Genomic DNA, 14,392 nt, shown 5'->3' with positions numbered 1-14,392 from the left:
TGTCTTACGTTTAGAAAAAGTCTGGAAAAGGACAAGACTGGTCAGGAAGCCAGGAAGAGCCCTTCCACAGCGAGTGGGCTCTGTCTCTTCAGCTTGGAAAAGAGATTACTGGAAGTCTTATGAAGTCATGAGGAAAATGAGAATGGAACTGTTATTTTCCATTTCTTGCACTATCAGATGCCCAGGCTGCCCAGCAAGACTGAGGGAGTAGGTTTTGGACTGCCAGAATGCAACGTTTTTATTCACACGTCATCTAATTAAATGTGGCTCTCATTGACACAGGATGTTGGGGAAGCAAAAAAAAAAATATAAATGGGTTTCAAAGGGGATTAGAAAAAATCAAACCTGATGGTCCAGATGCAGTCTCTGATGTAGGAAATCAATACGCTGCTGACTGTCGGAAGCTGAGAGGGTGTAGGAAGGGAAGGATCATACACACTCCTTCCTAAATACCTGATACTGGCTGTTCTCACAGCAGGGCTGCTGCATTAGAAGGGCCTTTGGTCTGACCTCATTCGTGCGAGGAAATTTAAGAATGCCGTGCTCAGCTACCAATCACTCGTTAAAAAGAATTATTAAACCACTTGGCTGGGGAGAGGTACTCTGTCTTCTCTAAATAGAGAGCTGCTGATGTGATCCTGGTAACGGTAGACCTCTGGGCCTTCTGCAGCACGAGGTAAGCTGGCTGAATCCGTACTGAGAGGTGGAGTTGGAAAATCTGGAGAGAGCCGGTGGCAAAAGAGTGAGTTTTGTGCTGGAAGCCAGAGGCAGGAAGGAGCCACGTGGTGTTATAACCAGCTCGGATGGTCCAAAAGCTTTTAGGAAAGTCGTGGGCAAAAGGATGTTAAAGAAGGCACGGATATTCTAACTAAGAGGGATGCAAGCTGAAAAAAAGGCAGCAAAAGCAGCTCATTCCCTTGTATTCCTCCTCCACCGTAGATTTTTCCATTCTGGCTAACTTCAGCAGACCCTGGTGAGAATCCCTCCTTCCTGCGTGTGTTCTCTTGATACCAATGCCTAGTTAAATAGCTCCTGCTGCAGCAGGGTTGTCTGGTGGCCTTCCTAACCCTCCCCTTCCCTTTTCTGTGCCCCCAGTGAAGCAGCAGCCCACGCAGTAGCCACACTTGCTGAAGCCACTCTCCAAGGTGGAGGGCAGATCGTCCTATCTGGTGAAACCGCGGCGGCAGTAGGGGCGCTCACCGGAGTCCAAGATGCCAATGGTAAGGCTGCCGGAAAGTTTTGGCTTTCTGTTTTATTTTTTTTAACTTTTTTTTTCCTTTGCTCTCAGCTAGGTTTTTTTTTTTTTTTTTCCTCTCCGCTTGAAATGCCAAGTTTTCCCCAGCGAAATAGCTCTGCCTCCCTTCAGGTTGACTTAAAAGCCCAGAGAGCAAAAGGATAGCACCAACTTGGTTTGCTTCCCTGGTTCTGGGGGCTCTTTCTGTCCTTTCTACCAGCTTTTTCTTCAGCCCTAGTTTGTTGGGGAAGGATTGCTCCCTGTTCTGTCCCCGTACACTGCCCAGGACTCAGTTGACACCGCTAGTCAGTGCCATAACAAACTTGACTCCAAAACACTTCACTGTGGAGTGGCAGAGAGTATGGCCAACGTTGTATCACCCACTCGTTTCCTTCCTTCTCCAGTTGTTTTATTGTTTATTTTTATTCTTTTATGCTTGGTGGCTGCTCTTGACCAACTGTTGCTTTTCTGCTCGGTCGCCCATCGGCAGCCAGCCTCGGCGCGCTGCCTTCCACCTCATTTCCCATCTTGCCACCGCACAGTGGCTTAGTTCGGGGGATTTTCTGTGGAGCTTCTCACTCAGCGCCTTTTTTCCACCTCTGGGGACTTTCCTAGATATCCAGACTAAGCAGGTAGTGAAGGAATAAAACAAAGTTTGTGGAAACTGGTTCAGGATGGTACTGGAACACACTGGTGTGCCTGTTTATCTACTGCCTAGTCTCGCTGTGTCCCTCTGATGTCTTTACTGCACTTCCCAAGTGAAGGGATGAACTCTCTGGTGGAATAGAAGGAAAGGCATCAAAATAAGTGCAGAAAGGATGAGGACTGTGAAGTTGTGTTTAAAAAAAAAAGGTATTTGGGTTGTCATTGTTAAAGGGGGAAAATGTGTGCGCAGCCAGGGGGCAGACCGCTGAGTTCTTGCCTTGTTGCTTTGCATTTCAAGCAGAAATCCTCCTCGGTCAGACATCAGGTTTGGCTCCCATCCCAATCCTCGTCTCATAGGGAATGCTCTGATCCTAAAACATCAGCACTTGGCCGGCAGAGAGAACGGGGGAGTGGAGGGGAAGGAAGAGTGGCTTTGCTCAGGGTGCTGCGCTCGATGCCTCTTGCTGTGGAGTCAGCCAGCCTGAAGAGGGAGCAGAAATGAAATGCCAGCCCTGGCCTCGCTGCTGGGATGCAGAGAGGGAAGAGCAGAGGGATGAGCAGCCCTGGGTTGTATTTCACGGCTCTATTTCCCTGCCTGCTGGGCGTGAGGGGGGCGAGCAGCATTTATCGAAGGGAGAATCTGAGCCTGGATGCTCAAAAGCAGCAACAGCAGATCTGTAGAAGCACCGTGGTGTGTCCTTTAAGCAGATCTGCACCCCGGCTCCTTCTGGTTATCTTCCAAAATGCTTTCACGCTCTGGATTCCTCTGGATGCTTCCCCTCAACACCTCCCACCCTTCCAGGCCCTGAGTCACTCCACCTCGCTTGCCCAGCGTGCATTAAAACGATATTAATGCTGGGCTTTTTTTTCCTCCTTTGTTTTTTGTGTGTTTTTTTTTTTTTTTTTTTTTTCTAACAGCGGAGCTGGAAATCAGCTGGGATTTAGAGTGCATTAAGGGGAGAGACTGCAGCGTTTTCCTCCGTGCAAAGCCTCGCCCGCAGCCCCTCGCCTCGCTTCCACCCTTCGATTCGCTCTAATCTCCGGCGGCCTTAAGGGGAAGGGCTCGGGCAGCCCTTGGAAGCGCCGTGCCCGGTCGTTTCCTTACGTAACCAGCTAATTTATCCCCCCCTGGGGCCGGAGGAGATGCGGGTATCCATTCCTGCTGGCTCTGGCTGGGGCTGGGATGGATTTTCGGCGTTGGTGCTGTCGCCGAGGGTTTGCTCTGCCTCTTTTCATACCCTGCAGCCCTGGGGGCGAGGGCGAGCATCGTCCTGGGCACTCGGTCCCTTGGGGCAGTGGGAATGAAATATTTTGGGTGCTATCCTCCTGGGAAGAGAGGAGACGGAGGGATTTGGTGTGACTGGGCACCCAGAAGGGGCTCCTGGAGCCACAATGGAATTAAGCAGCAAATAGCCCTGCTCGCTGCTGCTTATCAAGTCTTAACTCGCCAATATTTTCAATAAATGCTTCTCTCTAGGATTATTCCCCTTCCATAGGTTGTTTCTGAGGGATTCTGATCCCGTACCCGTGCAGTTTTCCCTGGAAGGGACCTAAATTTATCCCCACTTATTGGTAGGGAAACCAGGAAAGTAGTTGAACGAAATTGCTTGGGGTCAGGGAAGGTGTTTCAGTTCTTGATGGCAGCCACCAGCTTTAATTACTCTTTTTTTATTTTATCTTGATAAAATACTTTTCCTATCCACACTCTGGCACCCGAGTAACAATTAACTGACCCCGGAGAATCAAGCCAGCTAAAAAAAAAAGGCAAATTCTATGTTTTTTCGTGCGTCTCAGAGGCTGGAACAAAGAAGCTCAGCGTTGCAGGGAGCCTGACTGCGAAAAGGCTGTGGGTAATCTCGTGATGGGTCGCATCCACAGCGAGGGGAAATAAGATCTCCCTCCCCAGTGCCATGTCAAACGAGCTAAGTGCTTTATGGTTTTGTGCTGCTCTGAGCCGGGATGCTGGAACCACCAACCCCGCGTTTGAAGCCTTGGATGTTTTGGTCTGAAATAACCGGGGTTAAAGTCAAATTCCCAGCAGGTGAATGGGATCGTGGCAGCACCCAAGGCTGGGCCTCGCTTCCCCGTCCTCGTGCCGCAGCCTTTTGTTCGGCATCGATCCTGAAAGCTGCCTTGGCTGCAGGCTTCCTGACTTGATGCTTAAATATTGATGAAGCCCTGTGCCTGCGCAGGGCTGGAGCAGAGCGCGGTGCCGCCCCGAGGAGGCTGCTCTGGTGTCCCGTGGAGCTCGGGGTTGGTGGATTTGTGCAGTGTGACTTTTTGGGGAGCTGCTCTGAAGACAAGAGGGGCTCCAAGCTCCAGCTGCTGTGAGTTTGGCCCTTCTCCAGCCCCTCCGGTCGTCAGAACAAACTCAGAAAGGACCGAAGGAGACGCGCCGGGGGTGAGCCAGGATTACCGAGCTGTGATGGAAGCACGGGGAGAGCATTAGGGCTCTGACGTGAGCAGGGGGATTAGCAGGCTCCGTGCTTCTGCGAGCAGAGGTGAGGCATCAATGCAGGGCCACATCTTGCAGGCTACCCCACAACCAATGCCCCTGTAGGGTTATTTAGGATGAGGGAGCCCCATTACACCAGAGCTGCCCTATTTTTGGCGCTTTCTGCACCAGGAGTGGTTGGATTGCTGCAAGGCTGCCCAGCTTTCCCCCGTGAAATCAAGGAGGGGTGGGTGGAAACCTGCCTCCACCCTCGCTGCAGATGGGAAACGCGCGGCTGCCAGCCCCGGCAGGCTCGGGGTGAGCTGTTTACAGGTGAAAGCACAGCCAGGAGGGGAAGGCAGGAGCCCAGGTCCCGTTTCTGGTGCTGTTCCAGGCATCTCCTCAAGAGTGAAAGCAGAGGGAGCCACCAAGGGCAAAGCCAGGAGCTGCCTGTTCTCGTTTTTTTGCTTGCCTGGGGACAGGGAGGTGCAGCACCCTGATCCCTGGTGGCTTCTTCTGCGTGAGAAAAGGGGAAAAGCAGGGGCTGGGAGGCTGACCTGCTGCAAATGTCACAGTCTTTAAATAATAAATTCCCCGTTAGATGTTCTTTTGAAGGAGGATGGATCCAAACCAGTCGCTAGCAGCTTGGCAAATCGCTGCTGAGCTGCTCGAGTCCAGGCAGACAAGAAGTCGAGCTTTCTCTAGCACCTTCCTGGTAGGAAAACATTTATTTTTTTAACGAGTGCTGCCCTGAACCAGGCACAACTTAATCACCAGCTGAAGGAGAAGCCAGGAATTTAATTTTTGCAGGTGCGTGTCACCTGGCAGGGCAGGAGAGGGGACGATGGCAGCCAGCAGGGAGAGCTGGAGCAGGCGAGCGAAGTCCTGGGTGCGTGGAGCAGCTCCAGGAAGGAGGAGAGGTGTTTCCCAGAGGACAAATTACTGGGCATGAATGAATTCTTGTCAACAGCAGGGCCGTGATGAATGCTGAGTGAAACGGGCTGGCACAAGCCTCGGCTCAACCACGTTTATTCCGTGTCAAGCACGCGGAGCTCCCCGCCGGTGCCCTGCAGAGAGGGGCTGCTCGGCTGCAGCTCCCTCACCTCCACACCTCTTCCCTTGCTGTGTCAACGCTGGGGGAATCCTGGCGTGGCTGCTGAGGAAATACACACTGCTGGGGTTGGGGAACACCAGCCACAGCTTTGATGCCAGCTCGGGATTTCCCCAGCACCACGGGGGGCGAAGGATTTGCAGGATGCTCGCTCCCAGTTGGCTCCAAACCTCACCAGCTAAGTGCTACCTGCTCGCTCTGGCCCGGCTCTCCTTGCTCTAAACCTCCCGTGGGGCTTCTCCTTTTTGCTGCAGCCCTGCCCTACTCCTCGGGCACGACCCTTTCCCTGCTCAGGCTGCCCTCCAGCCACGGGGCTGGCCCAGGCTCGACACCTTGGCACCGCTGATGATTAGGATTTCTCTGCCCACCAACCGGGGCTAAAAATAGTGGCTCCGACAGCTCCCTCTCGTGCTGTAGGGTGCCAGGTTTTCCCTCCGGTCCTACAAACCAGGCACCACCTGCACCAGCAGTTCTTTTACCCCCCAGCACAGGCTCGGAGCCAGCTTTGCCCAGGGCCTGGGCTGCTCCCAGCACTGGGAGTTTGGCTGAATTAGAGCAGGAGGTGGATGCCACGGCACCCGAGGGCTTCCCTGCTCATTGTGACCTCGGGAAGCCCCTTGGCTGCCACCCCAAATGGTAATTTCTGGGTGCAGCCTGTCTTTTCAGGCAGGGAGACTCACAAACTCATTTGATTTCCTTGGGAGAAGAGATTTGTATACGGTGAGCGCTGACAGGTCTCCCCTCTGCAAAGAGCTGTCGGAGGAGTGCCAGGGAGAGCCTGTTGCTTTTTTTGGGTTCCTTTTTGCTGTTTTTTGTGTCTGTGTTCCTGTTCCATGCCCAAATCTCACGTGAAGAATCTCGTGAAGCTTCCAGGCTGCTTTTTTAGCTCTGAAACACGCTCTCGAGCTTGCAAAGAGAGGAGGCAGCATCCCGGGGAGACACCAGGAGCTCCTCAGGTGTCCCCTAAAAGACATTTTCCTTTGCTCCTCGGCCTTTTTGTGATCCAGAAAGGGAAAACCACCTTCATTAGGGGCAGGGACTCGCATCCAAGTCCTTTGCTGCTCGATCACTTCCAGCATTTCTTAGCATCCTGATGGTTTGGTCGAGTTTCCATGCAGTCGGTGAGCCGTGCCCCTCCTGACCTCATCTCAGGCTTCTCGGTGACCTTCCAGCATCTCCAGCAACCTCCCCGTTTCCCTCCCCTGGTGAGCTCTGACATCCATTCCTCTTAGCAGGCCGTTGAGCCTTACAGGCTCCCCAGCTGTCACAGCCCCTGCTGGCCTGGTTTAAGCACAGGCCATTTACCTTCCACGTGTCCTGAATTAGGAGAAATGGACAGGGAGGGCTGGGCCTGTTTAAAAATTAAAGCTGATTACCAGGCATTAACGTTACATTTAAAGAAATAGGCAGCAGCCCTCCTCTCTCAGCACAGTTGCAATATGTTCCCTTTTGTTCTGGGCTGGGAGAGGAAATGGGGCTGGTATCGACGCCGGGCTGAGCAGGGGTTTTTAATTTTGCTGTGAATTTTGCAAAGTGGAGCTGTGTGATGCCGGCTGTAACGCTCACAGCAGTTCTGCTGCCTCGTGCACGTAGCAGAGAGCTTCAGGATCTTGAATTTCCCTCGGAAAATTCAGATCTGGTGACTTTGCTCCTCGATCTGTCCCCTGAATTGATGCACTTGGGAGGCTCATTTCTGGGGAACCCCAAGCACTTTAGTTCGCAGAGACCCCAAACGCTTTAATTTGGGGGGACCCCAAGCACTTTAGGACCAAACCACAGAATTCCTGGGTCAGAAGGCAACAAGTTGGGAAGAAAACTTTTTCTTTTCCCCTTTTTTTCCCTTCATAAAGGCTCAGCTCTGCTAAGGCAGGTGGCTTTTGAGGACTGTTTGGCCTGAGATCTTCAGGGCAGAGGGACGTGGTTGCTCCTGGAGGTTTGTCTCGAAGGGACACTGCTCTCCTGCAGCAGTGGCCCTGTTTCTCCCTCCTGTGGGGTTTTTGCCTTCCCTATTTCCCACAGCTGAGCTCCCCTCGCTTGTTCACCCTCCATCACAGAGAGCAACGAGGCTGGGAACGCTCTGAATGAATGTGCAGCTTGACTCGAAATGCAGTCTGATTGAAATTCAGGCTGAATTAGAAGCCGCTTTATTTGGGGTGTTTGTAGGATATTTATCCAGGCTCTGTGCCTTCATCTTGACAATTCTCGTGGCTTCAGGTAGAGCTGCTGGGTGCAAAACTCGTACTGAGCAGAGGCCAGGGCAGCTGAAGCGATGTGAGTGTTTGGATTTCAGTCCTGTGGTCTGAATTTTGGGGTAGAACTGTGTGGAAACAGGAGCTGGACTCGATGATCCTTGTGGGTCCCTTCCAGCTTGGGATATTCTCTGATTCTGGGATTCTTTGGTTTCTTAGCGAGGCTTTCTGCTTGACTTTAGCAGTGCCAGTGCTCACAGCCAGTTGTTTCAGCTGATGGTGATGTTGACTCAGGACATCTGGGGGTGTTTTTTGGACATTTAGGGGTGTTTTTGGACATCTGGGGGCATTTTATGATCACCTTTGCTCTCAGGGAAGGTGCCTTCCCCCTGCCTGCTGCGTAACATGGGGGCATTGGGCAGCTCCACACCCCTCCACGTTCACCTAGCCAAGCTGAATGCATGATTAAAAAGTGCATGGGGTCTTGTTCGAGGGTATTTTCTTTCTGCTGGTCGATTGTAGGGTTTTTCCCCCCGATGTGCATGCATCCTGACCGTAAAGCTTGGATATTTAAGAGCTTCGGACCTAAAATAGTTTGGTTGCAGTGGGGCTTTTGGGGTACCTGCAAGAGCTGGAGATCCGAACCCTTTGGCAAGCTTTTAGCTAAAAGAGGTGAGGTTGTTTGTGGGTTTCTCTGAGTGTGTTTGGGGGCAAGGAGCTGGATAGATAAATATTTCCTTGCTTGCCACTGTTTCCAGTGCAAAACTTGGGATGCAAAGGGACAGAGGTGTTTGTGTGGTGTCTGTGAGCGTTTTTCCAGGCGTCCTCCTCCTCGTGCCCAACCCTAACCCCAAGCAGAGGCTTGGCTGGCACAGCAGGACCTCCAAAAATTAGATGAGGTGAGTGGGAAACTAAGCTGAGATCAAAACCAGCCCGTGCTTGCTGCTCCTTATTCAGTGCTTCCATGATGAGGCACACATGGAATAAAAATAATACCATTTCTTAATGTAATTACAATATTATTTGAACAAATACCAATTTATTCAAATATATGCTGTGTGGCAGCCCCCCCACCCCAGCTTTTGGGGTCCTGTGAGACGTTGGGAGTCGTAGCCCATCCCTGGAAGGTTTTCCATCTCCCCTGGGGAGGAGATGACCAAGTGCTGCCTCGCTTCCCTCTGCCTGCACGATCCCAAGGGCGCAAACCTCTGCTTGTTCTCCTGCCACCCCGAAAGGAGAGGTCCCAAAAGGAGAGGTCCCAAAAGGAGAGGTCCCAAAAGGAGAGGTCCCAGCCTCCCTTCCCTGCTGGCAGAGCGAGACTTGTGCCACTTGTCCCCATCCATGTGTTGACGGGTGAGTGCTGACATCTCCAGCATTTTCTGCAGTCCCATTGCCATTTTTCTCCCCGTGCCATCCCTCCCTTACCCCTCGCACCGTCCACAGGCTTGGGGAATTGTGATTACAGCGCAGCAGGGCAGATGGAGGGGGGTTTCTAATCCCCTGACGGCACAGAACTGGGCTGCAATCTGCTGTTTCATGGCAGCAGGGCGCAGTCCTTGCCTTCCTAGCAGGTACCCTCGTGGCCGCGAGCTGGGCTGGCTCGAGGAACCCTCTCCTGCTTTGGAAAACGAGGGCAGAGCGGGTGGAGGCTCCTCTGACCCCGGGGCAATCATCAGCTCCCGGCTCTTAATGGCCAGCCGTGGGCGCAGGGTGCAACCTGAGCCAAATGGGAAGCTGGCTGAAATCCCAGCGAGCTGCTGGAGCCCTGTAAGGCATCTGATGAAATGAAAAAGGGGGTTGTGAACCTCCCCACTGCCTGCCGGGCACCCCACTGGAAGGAGAGGTACCCTGCGAGCTGGGGCTTCCCCAAGCACAGCTCCCGAGTGCCCCGGGGCACGGTCTGTGTGTTTATCAAGCTAATAAACTTGTGTATGAGACCAAATTCCTTCCCTGCAGAGCTGCTCAGCCTCCTGCCCGTGCCCCGATTCAGACCCTGGGCTCCCCACGTGCAGAGCCCAGCTAACCGCGGTTTTACTCTCAGGGTTTGCTCCTTAAAAAAAAACCTCCCTGCCCCTCTTTGGAAGCAGCCTCAGCTGCTTTCTTAGCAGAGGCTGACCTCTTGAGTTCCCGGATTGCTTTTCTCTGAGAATCATTTTGTGGCTGGACGTCTCCTCTCCGTTGGATCTCTGTAACAGGGGCTGATTTTTCGAGCCTAAAAGCACAACCCCATCTGTCTTGTGCCTCCGGGGCATAGTAAAGAGCCCCGTCCTGCGAGCACGAAGCACGTGAGCGGTCTCGCTCGCAGCAATGTTTTCCTTGCCCACCAGCCCTGCCTGTGGCAGGATGATGGAGATGGCAGGCTTTAATTCATTCTCCCAGGAGGCTGAAACGGACCCGCAGACTTCTGTTTTTCCAACCGAAACCCGTTCCTCTTCGCTGGCCCCGTGCTCAGCAGTTCAAGTTTTTAGGTGTGAAGAGGACATTTCTTGCTGCCTCCTTTAGAGCTGTAGGTTTGAGGGCATTTCTTGCTTCCTTTAAAGTTTTAGGTTTGAGAAGGACATTTTTTTGCCACTTCCTTTAGGGTTTTGGGTTTGAAGAGGACGTTTCTTGCTGCTTCTTTTAGAGTTTTAGGTTTGCAGAGGACATTTCTTGCTGCTGCCTTTGAGGAAGGATTGGCTCATTCATTCTCTGAGGCTCTGAGCTTGTGCAAGAGTGCTGGGGGAGATGCACCTCCACCTTGGCATCCCTTTACTGCTGACATTCAGGTGGCCGTGTCCAAAAGGTTGGTGGTGCACGAGGAAGGGAAGGTAAAGCCATCACTTCACAGCCCTCCAACACCTCAATTACAGCCTGGCAAGCAGCACGAGACCCAGATCCGGGGATATCCCCGCTCTCCCCTTCCCCAGGGTGAGCCCTAACCCTCTCCGTGCAGAGGGCTGGGAGGTAAAACCCATTTCTCTCTGCCCTCCGACCAGGAGGGATCGCCTTTCTCCCCGCCGGGCAGTAAATCCCCGCCGCAGCAGAGGGCGGCGTGTCTGTCCCCGGAGGCCCCTGTCTCCCAGTGACCTTCTCAGCTCACCAAGACAGCTTGGCTTTGCTGTAAAGCAGCTCATGTGACAGCCGTAATCCGCAGCCAGGAACCAGCTGTGCGGGGAAGATTGCAGGGGGGAATCGCCCTATTTTCCTGCCGGCCGGGGTGGTGGCTTCTGCTCGCTGGCTTCCCCGGGGGAGGCTGCCCTTCCCTCATCATCCTCGAGTCCCTCGGCAGGTTGGTACGTTCGGGGTCACGCCAGACACGGCTGCAAAGCACAGTTTCCAGGTCAGGAGTGCCCACGTGCTTCCGTGAGTTGATACGAGGCTGCTCAAGTTCCTAGAAGAAAAAAGCAGCTTCTCCTGGTTTCCTCTGAACCTTTCCAAAAAACAGAGGTGGTGTTTCGAAGTCAGGATTTGCCTTGTTCCTCCCCATCCCACCCCGTGTCCTTATTCTGTTCCCAAAAGCATCCAACCTTCCCTCTGCGTGCTGCTTTCACCTGGGCTCCTCTCTGCTGCGCTGCACGAGGCTGGTGGCCTGCCCGGGCGCTGCTGGGCTTCTTGCCACCTGCCCTCAGAATATGCAAAGCATGCCCTGGAGAAGATGCAGGCTCTAAAAATTAAGAGATTGAGGTGAGCACGAGCTTAGAACTGGCTTAAAAAATTGATCGTGGCTTTATTTGCTGCTGCTCACAGATCGTAGCAAGCTTTCACCCCATATAAATTTGCCTCCTTATTGCCCCAAATCCTCAACTTTGTCCTCCCTGCTTTCTCCCACGATTTTCATCACCTCAAAACCTCCAGAGTGGCCAAAGGGGGTTCAGTGAGCAGCGGCTGGTGCTTAGGAGCTGGCTGCCAGCTGAAGCAGCCAGTCTCGGACTGAGAGCAGCAGCGGCAGGCGTGCGCTGCCAGCAATTTGCCTCGATTCCCCCCAGGAAGGAGGTGCCTTTGATCAGGTAGGGAGCATTTTGCTTCGTACCCGTGTCATCCCTCGGTTTCTCCACCAACTCTGCCGGAAAGCACTCAGAGCCTGGCTGTGGCATCAATAAGTTGTCCACCAGGACGTGGCCCGAGCCATTCCCTCGTCTCGTGTAAGCTCCAGGAGCAGCCTTCAGAAAGGGCCATCTGTTCCCGCTGCCCTCTGACAGATTTCAACGAGAGCCCGAGCAGTGAAAGGCTCTCTGCTATTCCCCCGAGCCGCCTGATCTCTTCCCTTCCACCCCTTCCCTTCAAAAAAAAAAAAAAAATAGAGGGAAAAAAAACACAAGCTTTGTACTCTCAAGCATTAGGGGACTCTAATTGGTGTGCGCGCTGCGTTTAGGAGGAGGATGTATAGCTAATGGAAGCAGAGATTTTATTGCTGGCATAAATAGAGCATATTCGACCCTTTTGAAGTCTCAGGGAGCAGCAGCCAGTGGTGTCTGCAGTTCGACAGCCTCCCTGGCTTGGTCACATTTTAGGTCTTGGCCAGGTTTTAGGGCTTGGCCATGTTTTAGGGTTTCTCTTTGCTGCTGTCAGAGAGCTGCCTTCTTGCCTCCAGCCCCACGCTGCTCTGAATCACCCCCAGCAGACGCAAAGCAGAAATCATTCTCCGGCCACCTCTCTCTGCTCTCGTGGAGCTTTTCGACCTGCCCGCCTGCACAAATGTGCCTTCAGCCACCAGGCCGGAGCCCGAGCTTGTTTTTATTTTGAAATCAGCAGATGTGCAGAGCTTCCAGGCGAGGAATCTGCCAGAGGCAGTGGCATACCAAGAATAAACGCTCTCGGCAGGGAGAGGTAGGAACCCATCCCGCCTGTCGCGAGACAGCGGCGTAAAAAGGAGGAATGTGCACTGTAAAAACTTGCTCCTTACACCATGTGTTCCACGTTGGGAGTGGTGTCTTGGCCGTGATTTATTGCTCACCTTGCCGAGGATGGGCTGGGCAGTGCACAGGGGGAGGGAACCCAGTGCCAAAGGGGTGCCTCGTCCTATAAAGGAGCAGGGCGCCGCTGCACCCAGGGGTGTGCTGGGTTGTAGCAGGGCTGCTGCTGTAGCTAGCCATGAAGGGGATGCTTCAAAGAGGAAAAAAAAAGGATGTTTCAGCTGTGTGTGCAGCCTTTTTCCCCAAGGAAAAAAGAAATGTCCTTACCTCCTTGTAGCTAGCGCGCCGGCTAGCCAAGGCTCAGGCGGAGACGCGAGATTTGCACTTTCCTATTTGCAAGGCAAAGCTCTGACCGCCTTCCCGAGGTGTTGGCACCCTCCAAAAGCTGCACGCCTCTCCTGACCGTGTGTTCATGACATCTTTGGGGCTACGGGCACGATCTCCCCCAAGCACGGAGGGAGGTGACCGAGCCCGGTGCTAGAGGAGAGCGCCCATCATTTCGGGCCCTCTCCTTGGCCATGAATGCGCTCTCTGTTGTCACAGCAAGGCTCCCGCTGACCAAGTCAGCGAAATGCTGGGAAAATGTTTTTTAGATGAAGCCAGGGCCTATCTGGTTACGTATTACCTTACGGCCAGAACAATAGCAGCTTTATATCCCCGTGTGCTAAACGCTCTGTAGTGTATGCTAATGCCCGTGTTCACGTGTGATCTATCGTGCAGCCCCACCGGCTTGTGAAACTCATTTAGATCCCCGGCTCAGGTAGCCTTAAAAATACATCGAGCTCTTCCAAGGAGGCCGGCCGGGCGCCTGGGCTTCATCAACTTCCTAGCCTCGTGCTCTGGGGATGCATAGAAATGCCACTTTGGCAGCCACTTCTGCTTCTCGTTCATTCCTCCTCCCTCGTTACGCGGGGAGAGGCGGAGAGCGGGCTCGGAGGTGGCCCTCGCTTCTCCGGGATGGATTTTACTCCTCTCTGCCCTGCGCAGCCGGCTCTCATCAAACCTCTCTGGTCCAATTAAGCCATCCATCTCAAAGGTTTGCCAACTGCAGCACAAAGAGCCCAGCCTCCCGCGTGCTCTGCCTCCCACCTCTGCACCCCACGCTCCGCACGGAGGCAGAAATATTAAATTTACCGTGCCTGACGCTGGGGTGCTGCTCCTACGGTGGCCACTGAACAAAATTAGGGTCACGAGTGTTTTCTCTTCCAGCCCACCCGTTAAGCAACAGGTTGTATGTCCCATCCATACCCGAATTACCCCACCTAATGCCCCCCCCCCCGTGACGGTAGCCTTTGGCCTGTGTTCAGCCTTTTACACTTGCATTTTATTGTCAGGCATCCTAGCAGCAGACTGTTCAGGTTGCAAGTGGAGCCTAGCAGAGAGTTTATCAGGTGAGTGGCTTTTTGTGGTGGTAGTTTTGGAATAACGGGATTTAGCTGTCGTTGGCATCGCCAACTCATTCCTTGAGGTTCCTGACACTGTGGTGTTTCTCGGGGGTGAAAGGGCTGTGTCTATCTCTCTGTCTCTCTTTCCTGTCTTTCCCCCCCTCCTTTCACGCTTCTCAGGGGCAGGTATCAAACGCTGGAGATACGGATTTACATTTGGAGAGACGGGTTTTTATATTCAGAGACGTGGATTTATATCGGAGCATCTCGTGGTGGCCGTCTGCCCCGCTGCTCTGGGCTGGACCCTGGCCTGGCTGCGGGGTGGAGACGTGCACGCCTGTGGGGTTAATGCCTTGCAGCCCGATCCCGTTAGCCTCACGCAAGCCGAGCTCTCTTCTAAGTGTTACTTAAGTAAAGAATCAGTGAGGAGGCTGGAGCTGGGCTCAGCGTGCAGCTTAATAACCCCCCAAGCACCGGGGTAACGGCTGGGGCTGCGGGGTGT

General features: G+C 53.4%; 1 protein-coding gene across 2 annotated transcripts in view; it reads left to right on the top strand.

The window, feature by feature from the left end:
- NRF1 (nuclear respiratory factor 1) overlaps nucleotides 1–14,392 on the top strand; it is a 57,524-nt gene that overhangs the window by 32,704 nt on the left and 10,428 nt on the right. For both annotated transcript variants that reach the window (XM_084289115.1, XM_084289114.1), the window contains one exon: nucleotides 1,096–1,220. In XM_084289115.1, coding sequence (XP_084145241.1) covers nucleotides 1,096–1,220 — 125 coding nt within the window. The remainder of the gene's footprint in view (nucleotides 1–1,095; nucleotides 1,221–14,392) is intronic.

Source organism: Netta rufina (assembly GCF_964035555.1).
Source record: "Netta rufina genome assembly, chromosome: 1".
NCBI classification, from domain to species: Eukaryota; Metazoa; Chordata; class Aves; order Anseriformes; family Anatidae; genus Netta; species Netta rufina.
The sequence above is the reverse complement of the archived record's forward strand: the minus strand, read 5'-3'. Positions and strand labels throughout refer to the sequence as shown.